Source organism: Oncorhynchus kisutch, linkage group LG11, assembly GCF_002021735.2.
Source record: "Oncorhynchus kisutch isolate 150728-3 linkage group LG11, Okis_V2, whole genome shotgun sequence".
In the NCBI taxonomy this organism is placed as follows: Eukaryota; Metazoa; Chordata; class Actinopteri; order Salmoniformes; family Salmonidae; genus Oncorhynchus; species Oncorhynchus kisutch.
This window is the reverse complement of record NC_034184.2, coordinates 22,185,713-22,210,521: the sequence shown is the minus strand read 5'-3', so window position 1 is coordinate 22,210,521 and position 24,809 is coordinate 22,185,713. Positions and strand designations below refer to the sequence as shown.

The following is a 24,809-nucleotide window of genomic DNA, read 5'->3' as shown; positions in this document are numbered from 1 at the left end:
ATTTCAAGAACTGAACGTTTCTTCAAGTGCAGTCGCAAAAACCATCAAGCACTTTGATGAAACTGGCTCTCGTGAGGAAATTGAGATGGTTTGGGATGAGACGGATCGCAGAGTGAAGGAAAAGCAGCCAACAAGTGCTCAGCATATGTGGGAACTCCTTTAAGACGGTTGGAAAAGCATTCCAGGTGAAGCTGGTTGAGAGAATGCCAGGAGTGTGCAAAGCTGTCAAGGCAAAGGGTGGCTATTTAAAGAATCTCAAATATAAAATATGTTTTGATTTGTTCAACACTGTTTTGGTTATTATATGATTCCATAGGTGTCATTTCATAGTTTTGATGTCTTCACTATTATTCTACAATGTAGAAAATAGTAAAAAGAAAAACCCTTGAATGAGTAGGTGTTCTAAAACCTTTGACCGGTAGTGTATATATGTTATAACAGGAGTCATGATGAATGATTACATGTCGTTTTTGTAATCTGGGCCCATGCTTATTTACTTGTCATGACCACATGGAAATAACTCATTCCACTCATTTTGTTTACTGCTCTCGATTGTGTAATTTTGGCAATGAATTTAATGTCTTAGGTTCATAACGGTGCACATTTTGGAGGTTGGACAAGGGGTAGAGCATTGTACCTTATACTAAGCTTAATCTAAAGGTGATCCGCCATTCAGATCAGGTAGACAATTACTTTTCACTTTGAGGATACATGTTGGTTACCTCGGACTCCAATCCACATCTCTGTGTGAGTAATACCCCTTTATCCACAGCCTCTAAGAGTGGACGATGGGAAGTAAGCCTTAATGTGCTGAGAATCTAAGCGATAACAAAAGTCCTATGACATTGGCTGACACAGCTCATAGCTTGTAGTAATACATCAAAGATGCAATACAATGCCATTCTCCGCACCTGGTTTGATTCCTTGGATTGCGGTCCAGGCTGTCCATTCTTCTTGCCTGGAAGCAATGAATGAGAACATACATGCAGTCTTCACTGGCATTGTGCTCTTAAGACTACGGAGTGGTGCTCTAAACTGCAGGGGAAGTTTGGAGTGCTGCTCCGTGTCCAGTAGGGTTGCAACATTTCAGTAACTTTCCCCAAGTTCCCTGGTATTCCAAAAATCCAGGTTGAAATTTTCCTTGAATCATACAGGAATAAGCACAAAACCCAGAATCCTTTCTAGAAAACCTGGGAATTTGGGGGAAAATTACTGGATTTTGCAACCCTGGTGTCCAGCATGGGTCGGTTGCAAGGCTGAAAGAGACAATCTGCTCCTTTTTGAATGTGTCAGAAAACACTCAAATGTAAAGCATTTTGGTACTCCTCTGTACATAGCAGCAGCCTTTTTATCCCTATTTTATCAAGGGTTTGTCAAATGGTTCAGATGGAGAGTGAACTGAGCATTGAAAGTACATTGTTCACTTCATGGTGCATGATACTAGTGGTGGAGTCATATTTAAGACATGAGGATTATCAGTGAAAACAGTGTCTTTAAATCAGGGAACACTGATTTGGACTGGGTCAAGAAGTCAGCCCTGGCATTTTATTATTTGAACTGGCTAGCCAGCTAGCTAACTAGCTAGCAACGGACAAAAAGCATTGTTTAGAAAATTGCTTTTAGTTGCTTGGCTTGCTAGGCTGACATTTACTGAATTAATTTTAAACAGATTAGTGTTAAAATAGAGAAAATATGCTTTTTGGAGCACCGGGCCGCTGATGTCATGCAGAGGCTGCCGTTTTGTGTACTTTTTCATAACGACAAGTTTAATGTCAGACGACAATAGAACGTTCATGATATCGCTACGACAGTTGTCTATAGACATATCAATAGACAGACTGTAAACAAGCCATTAGGCTATATTGCAAATTAGTGCTGGTCATATGTGTTCTCTGAATTAACAGTTAATTACTACAGGATTCCAGCCTAACATTTTCCCCTGGTGCCTCTAACTTTTACAGTTGGTGGCACCAATGCATGATTTGGTGGGATCCAAGTTTTTCGAGTAGTGTAGGTACTTAAGTAAAAATACTTTAAAAGTACTACTTAAGTTGTTTTTTGGGGTATCAGGAAAATGGTTGAACTCATACACTTAAGAGAACACCCCTGGTCATGATTTGTCTCCAAGATGGCGTAGCAGTGCAGACGTGTTTTGTTCGTCCTCTCGTGTACTTTAGTTTTTTTTCATCTTTTTTTGTATACATTTCAATTTTATTTTCAATCTCTTCTCCATTTTAGTTCAAGTATACCTTCCGGTAACCTGCCTCACCCAATGTGATACGGAACCGCTATTATTTTTAATTTCTAGACCTTATAGCAAGAACCACCTAGCCATCAGACGATAACCAGCTAATTAGCCTCAAGCTATTTAGTCATTGTTAGCCACTGCTAGCGGCCTTTAACTTCTGCACAGGTACCAGCCCTTTTTTAAAAACTTGGATAATACTCGCCTGCCTACCAGTAACGGACTGTCTCTCCACTACAATGCCGTAATCCCTGGACTATTCTCCTGATCTTCACAGCTAGCTAGCACCCACCGAGTTACCCAGTACCGAAGCTATCCCTGAGGCCCACCTCCCGGCCTACTCAGTTGTTCACCCGGACTCCACCCAAAACTTTAGAAATGGCTTTGTAACCCTTTTCCAGACTGATAGATGTCAATTCCTTTGTTTCTCATCTGTTCCTGAATTTCTTTGGATCGCGGCATGATGTCTTGCTTTTTGAGATCTTTTGGCCTACTTCACTTTGTCAGACAGGTTCTATTTAAGTGATTTCTTGATTCAACAGGTCTGGCAGTAATCAGGCCTGGGTGTGGCTAGTGAAATTGAACTCAGCTTTCCAAAAAATGTGATTAACCACAGTAAATTCATGATTTAACAAGGGGGGGGGGGGGCAATTACTTTATCACATAGGGCCATGAAGGTTCGGATATATTATTTCCCTTAAAACAATTATCACTTAAACTGCATTTTGTGTTTACTTGGGTTATCTTTGTGTAATATTTAAAAAATGTGGATTATCTGAAACATTTAAGTGTGACAAATGTGCAAAAAAAAAAGAAATCAGAAAGGGGGCAAATACTTTTTCACAGCACTGTATTTTCTGCACTATGCAATGATATGGGCAGCGACCATATAACGCTTTTAAAACATACAGAAGTGCGCTGGTTATCAAGGGGCAAAGTATTGACAACTTTTTTTTTAAATTGAATGACGAGCTTAAAAGGTTTCTTTACTGCGCATAATTTTCACTTGTCTGACCGCATGTATGATGACGAGTTTCACACACGACTGGCCTATCTGGGTGATGTTTTTTTAATTTTTTTATCGCCTGAATGATCTGAATCTAGGATTACAGGGACTCTCCGCAACTATATTCAATGTGTGAGACAAAATTGAGGCTATGATTTAAGAAGTTTGAGCTCTCCTGTGTCTGCATTAACAAGGACAACACACAGGTCTTCCATCAAATAAACTCAAGTTTACACAATGTCAAATGTGATATCGCGAAGCACCTGAGGGAGTTTGGTACCCAATTACGCAGGTACCTTCTCGAAACGGATGACAAACAACTGAATTCATTATCCCTTTCATGCCCTGCCTCCTGTCCACTTACCAATATCTGAACAAGAGAGCCTCATCGAAATTGCAACAAGCGGTTCTGTGAAAATTGTATTTAAATCAGAAGCCACTGCCAGATTTCTGGATTGGGCTGCTCTCAGAGTATCCGGTCTTGAAAAATATGTGAGTGGATTCTCGTCCTCACTAGCATGAAAACTAAATACAGGCACAGACTGTGTGTAGAAAATGATTTAAGACAGACTCTCTCCAATACAACCCAACATTGCAGAGTTATGTACATCCTTTCAAGCACACCCTTCTCATTAACCTGTGGTGAATTATTCACAATTTTCAATTAACAAATAAAGTGTTATATGTAATATGGCTAAATAAAATGAGAAATTATTGATTATATTATTATTTGTGCCCTGGTCCTATAAGAGCTCTTTGTCACTTCCCACGAGCCGGGTTGTGACAAACACTCATTCTTATGTTTAATAAATATATAATATAGTGTGTGTGTGGCAGGCTTACAATGATGGCAAAAAACAACATTTGAGAGTGAGCTGACCCTGGTGCTAGAGAGGGTACGCAGCTGGAGGTTGAATGTTGAAGGGGTACGGGACAATAAAACATTTGGGAACCACTGCTCTACACTATACACCAGATGTAGCCTATTGTGTCTATAGAGCCTTGTAGCATCCACAAAGGGGCATGAAGCAGATTGGGTTTTGAATGTCAATTCCGGCAAAAAAAAGAGGCTAGGTCATTGTGTGACACTTCCTTCCCCCTGATGCTCTTCCTCCCGACATGAAACAACTGACAGACAAACATCCACACCCACACATCGAATGGTGTAGCGATTCAACCAGAACACCTGAACCATTCCATGTTCTGTGTTTCTGGAATGAACAGCCTTCCTCTGTGGTCATCTGACTAAAACATGCCGCATTTCCTTCACATTCTATTACATTACTTCACTTCCTGTAGTTCAGCTTCTTGTGTGTGCTGGGACTAAAGAGAGAGTGTGAGTAGAAGGCAAATGCAATGCATTCATGGATCGCATCAATAACGGAGTATGTTGGTTAGTATGTAGGCCTATATGATGATGGTCAATGCATTGTAATAGGAACTGATGCTTAGAAATAGACAGAATATACCTAAAAGCGGACAAGACTAAAGGACCTTTGGAATAATGTAAGACCTTTGGCTATGTTGATCATTTTCTCAAAGTACAAAACTGTCACTCAAAAGGCTTCCGCATTCTTCGGTTTGGCTAGGTGAAAGAGTGTGCTCGCATTCCTTTGACCTTCACTTGAAAAACGAGAAGAAAAAAAAAGTGTCAATAGTGTTTTTCTTCCACAAAAGGGCTTTATTACAGACAGAAATACTCTTCAGTTTCATCAGCTGTCCGGGTGGCTGGTCAGATGATCCCACAGGTTAAGATGCCAGGTGTGGAGGTCCTGGGCTGGCACGGTCTGTGGTTGTGAGGCCGGTTGAACATACAGCCAAATTCTCTAAAACGATGTTGGAGGAGGCTTATGGTAGAGAAATTAACATTAAATTCTCTGGCAACAGCTCTGGTGGACATTCCTGCAGTCAGCATACTAATTGCAGGCTCCCTCAAAACATAATGCCACAGATGTCAAGTTATGTGACTAAACTGCACATTTTCGATTGGCCTTTTGTCCCCAGCACAAGGTGCACCTGTGTAATGATCATCCTATTTAATCAGCTTCTTGATATGCGACATGTCCGGTGGATGGATTATTTTGGCAAAGGAGAAATGTTCACGAACAGGGATGTAACTTGTAATTTACGAAAACAAAATTGGAGACATAAGCTTTTAGTGCGTATGGAACATTTCTGGGATCCTTTATTTCAACTTATTAAAAATAAGACTAACACTTTACAAAAAAATCTAAAAAAATACAAATCTGAAGAAAAAAAACTTGCTGAATGAAGGCTAAAACGTTGGCGTAATATATGCAAACTGTTCCGTACTGTTTCAGATGGAATGCATGCGGACACCTAGGAGAGACTCAAGCAGTTTCACTCAGAGGTGAAATATGTTCAGCTTCAGTGTTAAAGGAAATGAAGAATGAAGCCAGTGGAGCAATAGGAAGATGATCATGATTGAGAAACATCCCTGGGGTTTAAGACAAAACATCCTCCAAGCGGACTCACTTCCTGTACAGACCACCTCCATCGCACCGTGTGTGATATCAGCTGTTTGATATAGCTCACATCATTGGAATAGACAATGACTGAAAAACACCTTCACTATACATCACAGGCTGGCTCATTATCTTGAAGATAATAAATGCAGTACACTCTCCATAAATCTTATGTTTGATGTTAAATTGTATAAACTGAGCGATAAGCAGCCTTATTAGTAGTTTGACATTAAACTTATTTATGTCGGTTTTTACAAAAAGCCATAAACTAGGAATATCAAAAATGTGATATTCTTGTGTTTTATATACAATTCCACACTGAGTTTGGAATAACGTGAAAATTATGTCCTTTTAGTGTGAGAGCGGTTTGAAAAAGACCACTTGAAATTTCTACCTGTTTTGGTGGGATGTTTTGGCCTACCTGGTGACCTCACCAGGCGGTAAATTAGGTAATAGATTCATAAGAAAGAGTTCCAAACCTCTCTGCTAATAACAGCTAGTTTTCAGTTTCCCCTCCCAACTCTGACCACTCCCAGACAGTCCTAACTAAATTCTTGCTTAAGAAATTGCTCTTCGCTAAGAAGCTATTGTTTCTTTTTGACCATTGTAATTGAAAACAATCACAGTAAGGTACTTAATTGTTACTCAGAAATTATTTGATATTGAGATAAAAACAGCTGCATTGGACCTTTAATGTGTGACCCTCACCTTGCACCGACCCAACTTGACCTCTCATCCATTTAAGCCAAAGGTTAATGTAAACTAGTTGTGTTTGCCAAGTGTGTCAGTTGGACATCTAGATGAACAGCAGACAAACCATTAACATTCCGGAGCTTGGTTGGCACTTATGAAATTAAGTGTCTGCTTTCCTCGAGAGGCACAAGTCTCCTTGGAAGACAGTTTTCCAGCTAAATGTATTGCCTATACCCCCTCCCTAAGAATAAATAATTATCAAACCATGCTTGAACTCCTGAATAATCACAATATTGTATCAGTATGGACAAAAAGGCTCCACTTTTGTTTTGAAATATGATTTGAACCTAGGTCTGGTCTCAAATGACTAGGCTATTTGGGGCCGTTTTTTCCTCATGCTACTCCATGATAGTCTGAGAAGGATTGAGACAGGATGCAGGGAACACAGCCGCCCTGACCTGAAACATCCTCTAAAATCAAAGGTGGGAAAATCGTGAGGGGAACGTGGTCTGGCGACAGGCAGGCACCACTGAAGATTGTAATCGAAAGTTAACTACAGCACAATAAGCTAATATTCAGGCTACATTACCTTAGCTTCAGACATGGCTACTGTGTAGTATGATTCTGATGGTTCCCCAGCTGCCCGTCTACAGTTGCCAGGATCAGAGGATGGAAAAAATATCTACTTTTTATAAAGGACTAGATGAAGAACCTATACGTCCTTCCCACACGGGGGGGGGGGGGGGCAATCTGGACAACAGGGCTCTGTGAAGCCAAGATAAGTCTATTTTAAGTCACATTAAAATTGAGATTTAGCATCTTATCATGATGACATGAAGTGGAAGGATGAGCTTTATTAATGTCCCCAGAACCCCAGCCAGATACTCGTCTCCCTCTGTAAACATACTGGATCTCACCCCTACATGTGTAACAAGATCCAGATACAACCCAGAGTTGGAGAATGACAGGAAATAAGAGCTAATGTTTTTTATGACTGAGCAAAGAGATCTGAATGGGATGTGACAGAGAAAAGGCTCTCCTTCCTTTAACATTCTCACTTAAACAAATTGTCGTGGGGAAAAAAATATTTACCACGGTTGAGGATGGACATTGCAATTCCAGACTTTACTTGAAGGAAGCTGCATCCTGAATAGATGTTCGGCCATCGGCTTGTGAGAAAACACAAATATGGGTATTGTTGTTTTATCCTCTCTGCCCTTCTCCCTGACCTGTTGATGAAACTCTATCCCAGGCAAAGATGAGGATATGGTGGGAAGTGTTTAATTAGTGCATCTGCTCCTGTGTGTGTGTGTGTAACAAGTGGAGTCTACACATTGCTTCTTCCAGCCTAGCAGCTCTTCACGGTGACTGGCTACAGGGATATAGTGGGAGGGGCCTTGCCATTACTCCCATAGCTAGTAACCAGAGGGCCAACTGCAGCTGAAATCAAGAGGCTGGAGGCTTAGTGAAAAAGGGGGAAACGTGCAGTCTAGGAATGACACCATCTACCCGGCATACCCACTGACTGTATCCCCTCCTCCTGCCTATAAAAGAACCTGCAGAATTGGACTGTATGCACTTCGATATTCCAGAGGATAGCAATACAACTATATTTAACCTCGAAAAACATTCAACTGAAAAGGCAGTGACACAAAAGGAGAGCTTGGGTAACATTTTTACAATAACATTTTTGTTTTAATTCTTATAAATGTTTTATGTTGGCTTACTGGTGGTCTTGAGTAGCTGCCTGGCCCTGGGGGCAGGCTACAGGAAAACTCCAGACCCAACAGCTGCTAAGAGACAGTACCAGATCCAAAATGGCCCGTGCAGCTACACCTTCCTGCTACCTGAGCAGGACAACTGCAAGACCCCAAGCAGCACCTACACCAACCTGGTCCAGAAGGACGATCCGGCAGAGTATGATGAGTCGGTCCAGAGGCTAGAGCAGCTGGAGAACATCATTGAGAACAACACACAGTGGCTCCTCAAGGTAAAGTCTTCTGCTTGACGTCACACAGCAGCTTCTCTACTAGGAGTGCAGGTCTGTGTTCAATGCCGTCTCACACCTATTCCCATGGTATTATACTTTTTTGGGGTCCCTCTATATTGTATGATATTTTACATCCCTCCAATTTGTATGTTGTGTTACTTGCATGTCCAGGTACACTCTGGTGTTGTGCCTGCATTTAAAACGTAACAAGGAACTTGGTTCCGGATAACCCGTTGGGTGCTGTGAACCTTTCAGAGATTAAACATTTAATTAATGGTTCTGCCGTCATGTTACGTCAACTTGAGATAAAGAGACCGCAAGTTTTTGCAATCTTTGGTATAGAGGTATAATTTGGAAGGGGGTGGGGGGGACAAACTGACCTCATTATGTAGCCTACTGTGCAGAGGTGATGTTATGTAGTGTCATGATTTCCCACTCTGCACAATATTATTAAGAAGTTGCTTTCTATAGGAATGTCTCATTTCCCACCCCGTCAGAAAAGATGAGTATACACACCAACTTTTCAGTGATGTGCAGACGCGTTATACTCCAGTCACCTTTGTTACTGCAAAGAAGGCTTTGAAAGACTAATTCAGATTTTTTAAATGTTCCTTGTAAGGAAGCAGGCAAGTGAATTGTGACATTGTCCTACTATTTGAAGGGGGCATCTTCACATGGATTCAGTCTTGAGCAATAAGAAAGCGAATGTGAGCCGAAGTAGGGAGAAAGTAGCCTGTGTCACAGAAGCAGGGCTGTGGTGGCTCTGAGTGGGTGAGAAGGGCCGAGTAGTGACAAAGCCTCTACACAGGTGCCCAGATGAAGGATCTGCGCATCCCTTTCAGCACTACTGAGCCATCACTTGTGTGAAAGGAACGGGCTCAGGCTCCCTACATTCTTTCCCACTCTTTAGAGTTTGATTAATGATGAGGTCTATAGAGCTCTGACAAGACAAGCACAACTCATTGCCTGATCACACAGTTCAAAACCAAAAGAAACAGACCCTGGCCTGAATCATTCCACCAGCTCAGTCAGCTGCTACTAAGCATTGGGGTCCCTAGACCTTTTGTCATTGCCGTTTTATCAGAGCAGAGTCACTGCTTAAGAACACTTTATTTAGAATAATGTAGGCTTTGATGCTTTGAATTTGGCACTGAACATAATTGAGCTTTTAAGGTAAAGACAGCAACTTTTCAGCTAAGGACAGTGATTGGGCTACTGTTTTAATAAGATGCCATCACACCGGAAGAGTTTAAATACCTAGAAATGAAGTGGTTCAAATAGTGAATCTCTAGTCTTTAGACTCCATAATGATCCTTCATTCAGTTCGTTAAGCATTTACTGCCTCACAGGCTTTTATCCTCCAAGGACAGATTTGTTACGTGAGATACATTTGCGTAACTGTGCTAAAATCTCGAATCAATTGACATGCAGGATTTATGCTGCATAAAAGTCAGGATTAGAACTTTGTCATTAATATCCATCAAGGAAAGAATTGCAATACTTAATTGATTGATGTAAAAACAAACATTAAGTGAGCGGAACTAATCTATAGGAGCTCTGCAAAGGTTAAGAGACTCTCCTGGTAAAAATGAGGTTGACTCAACGCATCCAGAATTCTGGAGGTATTGTAAAGGAAAAAGTAAGCTATGTAATAGGGTCCTTTCATGCACATTACTACTACTAACAATTAACAAACCTTATCCAAAATATAAGTATACATTTTCCTAATACATTGCTAATGAACAAACACTTGAAATTACCCTTTAAACAGGAAATATTTCCTGACGTGTCAATTTCGTACACTACAGCTTGTCGGTATATTGGCATCATACGTAATAACAGAGGAAAAAGGTCTTCCTTTGAACTTCCCCATGTAAGGCCGAGTCGAAGACAGAGGAAATCATTGTACATCAACTGACGAAAAGACAATTTGTGAGAGCCGATGTAATATCTCAAAATCTTGCACTGTCTCACTCTCAAAATTGGAAGACAGGATGAGGAACTTTGCTGTCGTGCCGGTAAAATAAAATGTCAGTTTGCCGTCACGCTTTTCATGTGGGTGTACAAACAAAAATTCCTCGTGGAATACTTAGAGGCAGGAGTGGAGTAAACAACTGATTAGAACATTTGCAGTTAATGGAATGTCCCGCTCGCAGTTCCGATGACACACTCTTCCAGCCTCCACGTGCCTGTGGCCAGGAACACAGACAAGATGGAAGTGGAGAAAGGAAGACAAACAAAATTAGCAATGATTGCAGCACTTGTCATGGCAAAAAGCAAAATATACTTCCCGTTTTAAAATTGTCCCAATAGTTTACCTTTTTGGCAGATCGGTATACAGCCTAATTGTTCACGCAAACAAAGATCAGAACGACTAGGCCTACTAACGCTACTAATATCCTCTTGCAGTATAAGACGCAGTGTCATAGAGGATGCAACTCGTCACTCATCATTTCCATCCTGTTTACAAGACTTTCAGGCCTGATTGCCACTCAGGAACTCAATGCAGGAAAGAGCTTTATGATTGGCTTTGTTTTAAATCTGGCAGTTTCATTTTGACAGGTGGCTACTGGATAGGGGGACAAGACTCATTTTAAAGCTCTTATTTGCTCTAAAGAAAATTATACAGTGTGGGACAGACAATTGACAAAAAAATCTTATTTCAAACTTTTCTACAGGTAGGAATGTTACAATTATGAGTTTGCCTTCACGATGACTTAACCAAACTCATGTGAAGGCTCAGTCAGCAGTAACATTTAACATAAAAGAGCCTTAGAGGTTGAAAGGGCATTCCAGTGCAGTCCCCATTGACAGTGATACAATTTGATATGACCAAAAATGACCATATTAAAAATGTTTTAATTTTCGGGAAGCTATTAATCCCTTGTGTAGATCAAATATGAATCAGCAGGGATGCTGGGAAAATATTCTCAGTCTTCCATTTTTGACCCCACTGAAAAACAGAAGCACATGAACTTCCTGCCCCAATTTTTAGAGGCTTCAACATCATGTAATCTAAACAGTTGTCAAAATTGCCTGGCCTGTCACCAGATAATTCTGCCCACTTGTACCGCTCAAGATATTTCTAGGTCAGACACAAGGGGGAAAGCCATGAACTCCATGACAAGAAAAATAGTAATTCTAAAGAAGAACAGCCTATACTTTCACTGTGACATCCATATGGTAAACGACAATTAATTTGAACCCATCACAATGACCCAATAACTCTGCCAGGGGACAAGGCAGTAAGCTCCAATCTTTATGCCCTGTACGAAATATAACCACTCCTTGTCCAGCTCCCCTACCATTGCTGAGAAAACATGGACAAAGGCCCAATATCATGGTATATCACTTAAACCATCTCACTAACCTGCCTTCAACTTTTCTTCATCCTTACTGCAGCTGGAGAACTACATACAGGAAAACATGAAACAGGAGATGTTCCAGATCCAGCAGAATGCAGTGCACAACCACACGGCAGCCATGATAGAGTTCGGAACCAACCTGCTGAGTCAGACTGTTGAACAAACACGGAAGCTGACCAACGTAGAGGCGCAGGTGAGGACCTTTTACTTAATATAGTTTTGAAAATATATGCTAAATTAATAAAACATTCAAAACCCAATAGCCTACACCCCAAAAAAAGTTATACAAATGTGAAAAATATGAAAAAAAATCAACAGTGCCAGGATTTGCTGTAGCAAGTCATTGACCTTTTGTGAACGAACTACACAGCATTTCCTGTTATTAACGGCATTGTATTCCCACAAGAAAGGGCCTATCAATTTGTCATAATCAGACATCCGTCTGTTCAAAGCCACCAACACCAGGTCCAATAGTAGCCCGACACATACCCAACATTCATGTAAACAACAAATTGGCACAGGATTTTGCTGAGTTCAGTTCCTCAAACTGGAAAATAAGAGGGGGCTTTCTAGAACCAGGAGTTCAATACATCTGTGAGGAGACTTTCATTACATTATACAGCCACTTTCACAGTAGACCCTACATCCCCTGACCCCTTTCCAAAATATCTGTCCTTTATTGGAATTTGATTGTTCTGTTTTTTCCTGTTACGAAACAGATTTTTCCGACCATCTAGGCCTATGCACATTGTGCGCTTTAGAAGGTGAAGCGAACCACAAAACTGTGTTTGCACATGAAGTGAGATAGAACTGTTACAAATCGAGTTTGGACTTAAATTGTAATCAAGTTAAGCGCTACTATTACAAGATAAGTGTACTGAGGCCCTGTATTAATATTTAGTGTACTGTAAATGTTTTCAGTGAGAGGGAAAAAAATAAACTGATGGCTGGCTGTGCACAATTTATTTTTAACTGTAGCTGATCCAAAAGTATTGCAGTGAACTGTGGAATTGTTTGTGAAACAAAATACTCAAGAGAAAAACAGGGAGATGTCAGAATCCATTACATAATACCAATTTGAATTTTTTTCTAACCAGGAAAGACCAAGTTTTAATTTAATCATACCACATCCCTAATTGAGAGAGTACCTCAAGGACAGGTTGTGAAATTACAGAAGTAAAATGACTTGTTAATTTGGTTCTTGCCAAATATTCAACATAATGACAAATCAAAATGATGTTTACTTAATTTAATCTGTAAAGGGGTTGCAGCAATTACAAGCTCCATCTAATAATTGTGGGAATTGTCTATTTAATCTTTAGGTAATAAATCATACAACTCGGCTCGAACGTCAGCTTCTTGAGAACTCTCTATCAACGAGTAAGTTGGAAAAACAGCTCATTTTCCAAACAAATGAAATAACCAAGCTGAATGACAAAAACAGGTAAGGATATTTGTTTGCATTAACAAACTTCACTTTCATTCAGGTGCCCCATCTCTAAATCATGCTTCAACTAAAACAAGGCTACAAACACTAGACAGTAGCCTAAATATTTACAATTTGATTCTTGATATGAAATACTACAAGACCAGTAATGCCAACCAGCTCTGCTGCGAGTTGCTGAGCGTGTACCTTGCCCGTGTTCCTCCCCAGCTACCTGGAGAAGAGGGTGGGGGAGATGGAGGAGCAGAGGCAGGTGGAGCTGAAGACGCTGAAGGAGGAGAAGGAGCAGCTCTCTACACTGGTACTGAGACAGACGGCTGTCATCGAGGAGCTGGAACAACAGCTGCTGCGGGCCACCACCAACAACTCTGCCCTGCAGCGGCAGCAACAGGAGCTGCTTGAGACCGTCAACAACCTCATCAACACAATCTCTATCCCCACAGGTGGAGGTGGGTGACACTATGACAGCGTCTGGTAGACTTAGGAGGGGGCTACATTGGCATCACTGATAAAGACCAGAATGCTATGGGCAATTCAATTTGTGTAGCGTAACTAAATAAGCCACAGTTTAGTAAAATATAGATTGTCAACTGTTGATCAAATCACAACCTTTGAAAAGTCACAGTATACTAGTATGAATTTACAGTGCCTTCGCAAAGTATTCAGACCCCTTGACTTTTCCACATTTTGTTAGGTTACAGCTTGCTTTTATCCCCTCATCAATCGATACACAATACCCCATAATGACAAAGCGGAAAACGGTTTAGACATTTTGGCTAATTTATTAAAAATAAAAAACAGAAATATCACATTTACATAAGTATTCAGACCATTTACTCAGTACTTGTTGAAGCATCTTTGGCAGCAATTACAACCAAGTCATCTTGGTATGACGCTACAAGCTTGGCACACCTGTATTTGGGGAGTTTCTCCCATTCTTCTCTGCAGACCCTCTCAAGCTCTGTCAGGTCTCTCCAGAGATGTTAGATCGGGTTCAAGTCTGGGCTCTGGCTGGGCCACTCCAGGACATTGAGAATTGTCCCGAAGCCACTCCTGCGTTGTCTTGGCTGTGTGCTTAGGGTTGTTGTCCTGTTGGAAGGTGAACCTTTGCCCCAGAGTCTTTAGGTGCCTTTTGGCAAACTCCAAGCGGGCGATCATGTACTTTTTTTACTAAGGAGTAAAGTGTCTGGCCACTTTACCATAAAAGCCTGATTGGTGGAGTGCTGCAGAGATGGGTGTCCTTCTGGAAGGTTCTCCCATCTCCACTGAGGAATTCTAGAGCTCTGTCAGAGTGACCATCGGGTTCTTGGTCACCCTGCTGACGAAGACCCTTCTTTCTCAATTGCTTAGTTTGGTCGGGCAGCCAGCTCTAGGGAGAGTCTTGGTGGTTCGAAACTTCTTTCATTTAAGAGTTATGGACGCCACTGTGTTTTTGGGGACTTTCAATGTGGAAGACATTTTTTGGTACCCTTCCCCAGATCTCTGCCACGACACAATCCTGTCTCGGAGCTCTACGGACAATTCCTTCGACCCCATGGCTTGGTTTATGCTGACATGCATTGCCAAATGTGGGACCTTATATAGACAGGTGTGTGCCTTTCCAAATCAATTGAATTTACCACAGGTGGACTCCAATGAAGTTGCAGAAACATCTCAAGGATGATCAAGATGCACCTGAGCTCGATTGTGAGTCGCATAGCAAAGGGCCTGAATAGTTATGTAAATAAGATATCAGTATTTTATTTGTTAGAAATGTGAAGAAAAAAATTATTTTTTTTTTTAGCTTTGTCGTTATGGGGTATTGTGTGTAGATTGCTGAGGATTATTTTTTTTTTTTATCAATTTAAAATAAGGATGTAACAAAATGTGGAAAAAGTCAAGGGGTCTGAATACTTTCCAAAGGCACTGTATGTTAAAGTACATGTACAAATTTGCTGTATTATCAATTTGATCAGCCCTCCACGTTTTGCAGGGAACAAGCCTACCATGATGCAGGACACACCAACCACATACCCAGACTGTGCTGCTGTCTACAAGTCAGGAAACACAGACAGTGGAGTCTACTCACTGACCCTTTCCAACACTACACAGGAGTTTAAGGTAGAATTAAACTCTTATGTTAATATTGGTCCTATTCAAGCTATAAGCTCCCAACATTAAAACAGAAGTACAATCACATGGAGACTAGTTAAGAAATAAGTTACATTTTTCAGCCAATCCTTTAATTCAGAGTAAATTCAAATGTTCTCAGCCTTTGGTTTGTTTTGTGCATGCCCGAGCTCAAGTAGGGATCTCCTTAGATACTTTTCAGTGGTTAGAGTTAGACTCTGGCACATCACTTGTTTTAAGAAACCTCCCATTCCATTCAACTAGACTGAGAGGGCACTGCTTTTGTCAAGTTTGCTGCTGAAGTCGAAAGTTCCTCAGTGTAGTCAAAAATCTGAATTTATTATCATTGATAGCTGGAGTAATCTATGTTTTTTGTTTGAAGGCTTACTGTGACATGGAGACAGAGGGGGGTGGATGGACAGTACTACAAAAACGATTTGATGGCCGTGTTGACTTTCACCGTACGTGGAAAGAGTACAAAATGGTGAGAGCTAGAGGAAATTATCCAAGTTCCACAGCACAAAGCTTAGATAACACTGCCAAGTGTCAACAAAGAGTGAAAAATGTTTTGTTAAAATATCTCAGACTGCAACTCAACTGTGATTGTGATTATGCTAAAGATCAATCATTGTTTTATGTTCCTTCAAAGGGCTTTGGAAACCCTTCAGGTGAATACTGGTTGGGAAATGAGTTTCTTTCGATACTGACCAATCAGCACCCATACGTCTTGAGGATACAGATGATGGATTGGGAGGAAAACGCAGGATTCTCACTATATGACCAGTTCTCTCTAGGCAGTGAAGCAGAAAACTACAGGTAGGCCTAGGTTTCCTAGGTGTGGTGTCTAAATATAGGCTGCATATGTAATATAAAAACAATGTTGGGGGAGTCTGTGTGTGGAGGACCATTGAATATAGGTGATAGTTTTTATTACTTTGCGATGTGGACTGAAATATATCATAGCTGCATAAGAGTTCATTAACATTACTATATCAAAACATTTAGAGTATTATAATGAAATGGTGTGCAAGTCATGTTCTTGAAAATCAACAAATGACAAACAAAACATTTAATTTGTCTGAAAATACACATAAATACAAAATGGGGTGGAAGGGTCACCAGTCCAAAACAAATGTGTTGCCATCTAGAAAATGTTTTGGATCTGTGACACAGAAGGCTAAAATGAATCAGTCTCCTAAACCTTCAATCTGTACCCCTAGACATCACCAGCGCCTGCTAGAACATAAGCCGATTTCAAGGAGAGCCGATACTTCCTTTCTATTTGAGCAGCAGACCTCAACTCAAGCACACTCCTGTTAATTCCTTTAGTCTCAAAGTATATCCAATGACAATTCTAGAGCCAGACAAAGCTGATTTCCATATAAATTATTTTTATACTGGAATTGAGAGGCCACAAAACAATGGAGGTCAGCATTGACATCGATATCTCATCACCTGCGTTAACATTTTGTACAGAATGAATGACAACCAAACCATTACAGGGCACTTCTTTCAGAAAACCCTGCTGCAACTTTCATGAGACACTTAACATCCAAATGACTAGTGTGTAGACATAGCCTATTAGGTTCTCATGGAGCAGGTTAAAGGTTTAAAAGTCAGTAAAAAAAATTCAAAGGAAAATGCATCTACAAATACAACCTCTCCTGTACATAGTTTACTGCTAGCAGAGTAAGGAATACATGGCGGACTCAATTCCAGCATTTCCCTTATATTGTAAAAAGATTCATCGAAAAATAAACAGCACCAGTGAAAGTTGACACAGCTACTCTTCATTTTTACTATTTTCTAAATTGTAGAATAGTGAAGACATCACAACTATGAAATAACACACATGGAATCTAAATATATTTGAGATTCTCCAAAGTATCCACCCTTTGCCTTGACAGCTTTGCACAATCTAGGCATTCTCTCAACCAGCTTCATGAGGTAGTCACCTGGAATGCATTTCAACTAACAGGTGTGCCTTATGAAAAGTTATTCCACAAATTATCTTTCCTTCTTAATGCACTTGAGCCAATCAGTTGTGACAGGGTAGGGGTGGTATACACAAGATAGCCCTATTTGGTAAAAGACCAAGTCCATATTATGGCAAGAACAGCTTAAATAAGCAAAGAGAAATGACAGTTCATCATGACTTTAAAACCTGAAGTCAATACGGAACGTTTCAAGAACTTTTAAAGTTTCTTCAAGTGCAGTCGCAAAAAGCATCAAGCGCTATGAAACTGTCTCGCATGAGGACCGCCACAGGAAAGGAAGACCGAGTTACCTCTGCTGCAGAGGATAAGTTCATTAGAGTTACCAGCTTCAGAAATTGCAGCCCAAATAAATGCTTCAGAGTTCAAGTAACAAACACATCAACACCAACTGTTCAGAGGAGACTGCATGAAACAGGCCATGTTTGAATTGCTGCAAAGAAACCACTACTAAAGGACACCAATAACAAGAAGAGACTTGCTTGGGCCAAGAAACAAGAGCAATGGACATTAGACCAGTAGACATTTGTCCTTTGTCTGATGAGTCCAAATTTGAGATTTTTGGATTCAAGCGCTGTGTCTTTGTGAGATGCAGAGTAGGTGAACGGATGTGTGGATCCCACCATGAAGCATGGAGGTGGTGTGATGGTGCTTGCTGATGACACTGTAATTTATTAGAATTCAAGGCACCACAGCATTCTGCAGCGATATGCCAACCCATCTGGTTTGAGCTTAGTGGGACTATCATTTGTTTTTCAACAGGACAATGACCCAACACACCTCCAGGCTGTGTAAGGGCTATTTAAACAAGGAGAGTGATGGAGTCATGCATCAGATGACCTGACCTCCACAAATCACCCGACCTCAACCCAATTGAGATGGTTTGGGATGAGTTGGACCGTAGAGTGAAAGAAAAGCAACCAACAAGTGCTCAGCATATGTGGGAAATACATGATTCCATATGTGTTATTTCATAATTTTGATGTCTTCACTATTGTTCGACAACGTAGAAAATAGTCAATAAAAACCGTTGAATGAGTAGGTGTGTCCAAACTTTTGTCTGGTACTGTATATAATATATTTAATTTTCGGGATGGTAAAACATTTATTGTAAACTTAGACTAAAACCATATATAATGAAGAAAAGATAATGGAGCCATTATTTTTTTTACAAGATCATCTTTGAGAACTAACAAACAAAATAATTGCCACCACTGCTGAAATAAACCCAGAGGACAAAAACTGATTCATTCCCTAAACTTGGGTCTTTTGAGGAATGGCAGTCACGTACTTCCTCCTCACAGTGTATTTCTCCGTTTTCATTTCACAGAATACACCTTAAAGGCTACAGTGGCACAGCAGGCAAAATTAGTAGCCTTGGTCAGCCGGGAAGTGATTTCAGCACAAAAGATGCAGACAACGACAAATGTGTTTGCAAATGCTCACAACTGACAACAGGAGGTAAGGAACAGGTTAATTTGCAAATCACCTTAGAGTTTTCACTGGCCTTTATTAAGAAGATCAATTATTCCCTTCATTATTCCCTCCACTTGACCCCCCCACAAGCTTGGGTACTTCTCCCAGAAATCTGCAAGAAAGTTAAAAGACCTCTTGCTTTTTCTTTCTGTTGCGGGGTCAAGGTTCTTGAGCAAAATTAGCTCAGAGTTAATCACTGATGAGTTCATTTGGGAATTCTGCCCCTGCAACTGCTGACATTAATAGTCTGGGAACTGAGGATTTTTTCTCCTCCCTCTCTTGGAGCTCAGAATAGAGGTCCTGCTCCATGCCACTGACATTTGGACTGCTTTGAGGCCAGACTTGGACTCCTTCAGTGTATCGGTGTCTGCTTACTTGACATATGAGAGGGTCTCCTCCAAATGAGAGGGTCCCTCAGAGGTCTTGCACAGAGGAATCCCTCCAACCTCAGGGAATTGCTTGGGATAACCAGCTGTATATTAATGAAATAGGACTAAGATGACAGACACTTGGGGGGAATGACCTAGACTAGCTTGCACTCTATGTGATAACAATCCAGACCTTCCCATTTAACTCAACAAAGAGGTACAAAAGTGTGCAAGTTTGTTGTAATGTGATAATTCAAAGCATCAATGTTAGACGGAGAAGCACAGTTACTCATTGGGCTTGTTGTCTTATAGACAATGCACCCGATGCACATCCTGAAAACCCTCAGACTGACAATCTCGTTTTCTGCTTTCCTAGGCTGGTGGTTTGACGCCTGCGGCCCCTCCAACTTGAACGGAATATTTTTCCAGCAGGGCCAGAACTCAAATCGATTCAATGGAATCAAATGGTACTACTGGAAAGGCTCAGGCTACTCACTGAAGTCCACCACAATGATGATCAGACCAGTAGACTTCTGAGGCTGTGACAGAGACATGCCTCTCACAGACATGTATAGAATGGAGAGCAGAGCTCTGTCACTCTGGGAAACAACTACACAGACAAGACAGACAAACAAAAAGACCAAACAGACCGAAGTGCTCCATAACAGCAACCTCATCACTTCCGAACATTCCACAAGGGAAGGAACAATTAGCTTTGCGCCAACAAGTCTTTTTATTTTTTTTAACTTTTGTGCAAAATGGACAGGTGAAGACTAGCAGAAAAGTCTATGAACTATCTATACTCAGAAATATATGGGCTTTGGACTGCATAACCAACCAGGACATGGCAGTCAAAAGATGACCCGTTGGAAATCTTGTATTTATAGCAAACTGGAACTGTGGTAGAGATAACAGTATTGTTTTCTATTAATAAGCATTACTATGAGAAATGTCAGTGTGTAACACATTGCAAGGTTGACAAAGTAAATTTTGTAATAACGATATTTCACTCATTAACATTTGATACAATGAATTGGAAAATAAGTTACATTTATAATGTAAAATAAAAATTTAACAATAGCCCTAATTTTAAAAGCAAAGAAAACTAGGGTACAAAGGACAATACTTCATACATATCAAATATGAACATAATGCAAAAAGGCAATCTGTCATGAATCTACGGCTTTTCTTCCTTACAGGAATTGTACATACTCCGTGTCTTCAGAAAGTACTCATACCTCCCTGGTCTTTGTGGCTGAATGTGTTTGAAATTCACTGCTCAACTGAGTGTCCTTACAGATAATTGTATGAATGGGGTACAGAGATGATAGTCATTAAAAAAACACTATTATTGCAACTTATGTGACTTGTTAAGCACATTTTTACTTCTGAACTTATTTAGCCTTGCCATAACAACGGGATTGAATACTTATTGACAAGACATTTCAGCTTTTCATTTCTAATTCATTTGTAAAAACATCATTCCATTTTGACATGAAGTATTGTGTGTTGGCCAGTGACACAAAATCTCAATTTAATCTATTTTAAATTCGCACTAAGACAACAAAATGTGGAAAAAGTCAAGGGGTGTGAACACTTTCTGAAGGCACTGCAAATTATTTAATTCAAATGTATAGTGTATAGATGGTTCACAAAATGTATTAAAATCAATGTGATAACTTTGATCGGCATGTTACTCAAAACATGTCATCAATGTCAATTAACCTAATTATTCAAGCAAACGTAATATCAATTGCAAATCCCTAAGTGTGTTCAACTTTTTCCATGATTACTTCGACTTCCACCTCTTTTGCCTGACTTAGACTACATACTCTCATGACTCCAATCTGTACAAGTTATCCAGTACTATGGAGCTTATATTTATCAATCTAATTTAATTGTTTTATTGTAGAAATGTGATTTATAGTCATAACTTATTCAATATACTTCACCCATTGTTTTGTGAACATTCGGGACCACAAGTTAATTTTCACTTAATTCTTCTAAGTGACTTGTGATATGAGTAAGATTAGTCTATTTGAGGACTTTTTCTATGTGGAGTATGGATAATGTTTTTGTCAAAGGCAGGAATGCAAACAAATAGACTTTACAACTTAATTCCAATCATGTTGAAACTACAACCTACCGTTCTTATGTTTTCATTCTGCTTTAACACAAAACATAAAATACTTGTTTTAATGTCTGATGTGTCATATGCCTCTGCTTTAAAAATGCCTTTAACTTTCAATTCAGTTAGATTTTCTGCAAATATCAGACATTTTTCAGGAACTGCCAGGAAGCTATTTACCGCAACACAATCCACAAGACAGAGGAATCAGCACAGATGGAGTATGTGTCAGGTAAAAATGCTGATTGGACCCCATCAAAAAAGCCTTTAGGGAATGTGTGGATTGTTATGGCCACCACAACAGAACTGTGTGTGATTTCAAGAGGAAATGTGATGAGACATATTCTATACCAAAACACCCCTTCCCCTTCACAGATGCAGGACAAAGATTCATGAATGGAGGAGGACAGGAAGAGGCAACATCCACATCTGACACAGGATGCCGGAGTAAAAAACAACTGCCTTAAATTAATGAATGGCAATAAAATTAGCAGGTTTCCAACGCACTTCCTTCTGTTTGGAATTCCAGGTCTATGATAGTCAAAAAGATGGTAAACTGACCAGGCTATTTCATTATAAAAGCATAGATTTAAGGGCTATGCATTTAGATATGAATGGTATACAATATTAGCAGATTCTTCAGTTACTTACAGATGCTGCTGGAAACTGATCTGAAAGTTCATATGGTTCTTCTGGAATCCATTGTCTTTGCTCCAAACACCACAAAATCTGTTGAGGGGAAAATTACTAGAGTTTACCATTGGCCAGAATTTTTGAGCTGTGGAGTTTATGGATGGCAAAATCATGTGTAATGTACAATCTACTGTACAACGTGTGCTAAACAGTGTTGTGTTCTTCAACTAACACTCAAACCATCTAAAATTAGCTAATTCACATTGCCAAAGACCCACACAAATAACATACATACCCATTCAAAAGAGAGGATCCAACAGCCACGGGCAATTCCCAGGAGAATGTTGAGGGTCCGCCGGTGGCCCCCTGACACCACGTGGGTAGTGCTCTCACACACCTGGGCCACCACTGAGAACCCACCCAGAGCTCTGACCACCTGGGTCACTGTGTGCTGCTTTCTGAAGAACCAGAGGAGAAAAGAGGAAAACCTGAAATGAGATTTCTAAATACCTAGGTTAGTAGGTTGAGAAGGCAAAGCATTGGATTCAACAAGACACTATCAAATGTTACTCTGTCCAAAAAGGTGGATGTGTCCTAAAACTGGATATACTTACTCGGTGGGCATGCTTGTCATAACTAACGTCCTTAGAGTCTGAAATGAAAAATCAACCTAATGTAAACCAATTATATGCACTTGAGTACATTAGCATGGAGTGAGGTTCAATACAAAGTACACACCTAAAAATGACCATGGGATAATAGCATTGATAAAGGCTTTCAGTTTTCAATAGTTTCCTTATTGCTTTCCAAGGTTGATATTGAGGGGCAACACAGTGGTACAGCTCTGGATAGGTAAACAGTATCTCGCTCATTTTCACACAAAAAAACACCACATGCTGGATATCTGCATATTCGGTGTGAAAAGGAAATGAAACCCTAAATGAAGGCCATGAACAGTGATAAACAGGCTGGAGAGCACCGGTATTGAAATATAATTGTAGGTTAGTGTGGTTCTGTCCCATCCATATCATGTACTGATGCAGTGCCGTGGTCCCCCACACAGCAGGCCATCAGCACTGAACACCTGAGCGCCAGTTAGAGAGACTGACAGGGCGACCAGGCTCTTTCCTGTCAGGAACCGCTCTCCAGTCCCCGAGCAGGAAGTCTGGGGTGAAGGCCTCCTGAGTAGAGGGCAGCCAAAACAACCCACCAGTACACAGCCCCATATATGACTGCTTTACAGGCATAACAGGGTGTCCGTGACATCAATATGTGGCCAGGTGTGATCACTAATAAAAAGGTTGCTTGTTGCATATTAGCAATGCGGGGGTTGGAAACTGGCAGCATACGGCAGGGGCCGAGGTAGTTTAAAACAGGCATTAGGATGAGAAGAAGCTAACACAGTATATTGCATGAGCTGAGAATTGACATTTTATCCGAGGGCTGTCATGACTCAAATAAATAACTTAGTTAGAAATACTAAATAATTCACCTTGCCCAACCCCATTATAGAGAAGTCCTTGCTTTTCATTTGAAGGTTTTCAACAAGAACACCTAGAGCCTCCGTGACAAAATAACCTTTTTGATCTACCATACCCAATAAACTCAGCAAAAACAGAAAGTCCTCTCACTGTCTACTGCATTTATTTTCAGCAAACTTAACATGTGTAAATATTTGTATGAACATAACAAGATTCAACTACAGACAAACTGAACAAGTTCGACAGACATGTGACTAACAGAAATTGAATAATGTGTCCATGAACAAATGGGGGGGGGGTCAAAATGAAAAGTAACAGTCAGTATCTTGTGTGGCCTCCAGCAGCATTAAGTACTGCAGTGCATCTCCATCTCATGGACTGCACCAGATTTGCCAGTTCTTGCTGTGAGATGTTACCCCACTCTTGCACCATGGCACCTGCAAGTTCCCGGACATTTCTGGGGAGAATGGCCCTAGCCCTTACCCTCCGATCCAACAGGTCCCAGATGTGCTCAATGGGATTGAGATCCGGGCTCTTCGTTGGCCATGGCAGAACACTGACATTCCTGTCTTACAGGAAATCACACACAGAACTAACAGTATGGCTGGTGGCATTGTCATGTTGGAGGGTCATGTCAGGATGAGCCTGCAGGAAGGGTACCACATGATGGACCCTCCACCTCAATCCTGCTCCAGAGTAGAGGCCTTGTGTAACGCTCATTCCTTCGACAATAAAAGCTAATCCGACCATCACCCCTGGTGAGACAAAACTGCGACTCGTCAGTGAAGAGCACTTTTTGCCAGTCCCGTCTGGACCAGCGACGGTGGGTTTGTGCCCATAGGTGATGTTGTTGCCGGTGAAGTCTGGTGAGGACCTGCCTTACAACAGGCCTACAAGCCCTCAGTCCAGCCTTTCTCAGCCTATTGCGGACAGTATGAGAACTGATGGGGGGTTGTGCGTGTAACTCGGACAGTTGTTGTTGCCATTCTGCATCTGTCCAGCATGGGTGATGTTCAGATGTACCGATCCTGTGCAGGTGTTGTTACACGTGGTCTGCCACTGTGAGGATGATCAGCTGTCCGTCCTGTCTCCCTGTAGCGCTGTCTTAGGTGTTTCACAGTACGGACATTGCAATTTATTGCCCTGGCCACATCTGCAGTCCTCTTGCCTCCTTGCAGCATGCCTAAGGCACATTCACGCAGATGAGCAGGGACCCTGGGCATCTTTCTTTTGGTGTTTTTCATAGTCAGTAGAAAGGCCTCTTTAGTGTTCTAAGTTTTCATAACTATGACCTTAATTGCCTACCGTTGTAAGCTTTAGTGTCTTAATGACCATTCCACAGGTGCATGTTCATTAATTGTTTATGGTTCATTGAACAAGCATGGGAAACA

The 24,809-nt window shown here is 40.8% G+C and overlaps 2 protein-coding genes across 2 annotated transcripts in view; one reads left to right on the top strand and one right to left on the bottom strand.

Moving 5' to 3' along the window:
* mcph1 (microcephalin 1) overlaps positions 1–24,809 on the bottom strand; it is a 50,141-nt gene that overhangs the window by 3,241 nt on the left and 22,091 nt on the right. The window contains exons 11-13 of the mRNA XM_020495490.2: positions 22,552–22,589; positions 22,233–22,395; positions 21,956–22,033 (exon numbers count right to left, since the gene is read on the bottom strand). Coding sequence (XP_020351079.1) covers positions 21,956–22,033; positions 22,233–22,395; positions 22,552–22,589 — 279 coding nt within the window. The remainder of the gene's footprint in view (positions 1–21,955; positions 22,034–22,232; positions 22,396–22,551; positions 22,590–24,809) is intronic.
* Positions 7,292–21,379, top strand: LOC109899877 (angiopoietin-2). The gene is made up of 9 exons (XM_020495494.2): positions 7,292–8,420; positions 11,823–11,978; positions 13,108–13,229; positions 13,440–13,678; positions 15,202–15,329; positions 15,721–15,822; positions 15,988–16,154; positions 18,663–18,793; positions 19,553–21,379. The coding sequence occupies exons 1-9, from the start codon at positions 8,139–8,141 to the stop codon at positions 19,711–19,713; spliced, it is 1,488 nt and encodes a 495-aa protein (XP_020351083.1). The 5' UTR covers positions 7,292–8,138; the 3' UTR covers positions 19,714–21,379.

Excerpts from the sequence above, each read along its gene's own strand:
- LOC109899877 (XM_020495494.2), top strand. The coding sequence starts at position 8,139 with ATGTTTTATGTTGGCTTACTGGTGGTCTTGAGTAGCTGCCTGGCCCTG. Across the intron at positions 15,330-15,720 it reads ACACTACACAGGAGTTTAAG|GCTTACTGTGACATGGAGAC; the intron begins GTAGAATTAAAC and ends TTTTGTTTGAAG. Across the intron at positions 18,794-19,552 it reads CTCACAACTGACAACAGGAG|GCTGGTGGTTTGACGCCTGC; the intron begins GTAAGGAACAGG and ends CTGCTTTCCTAG.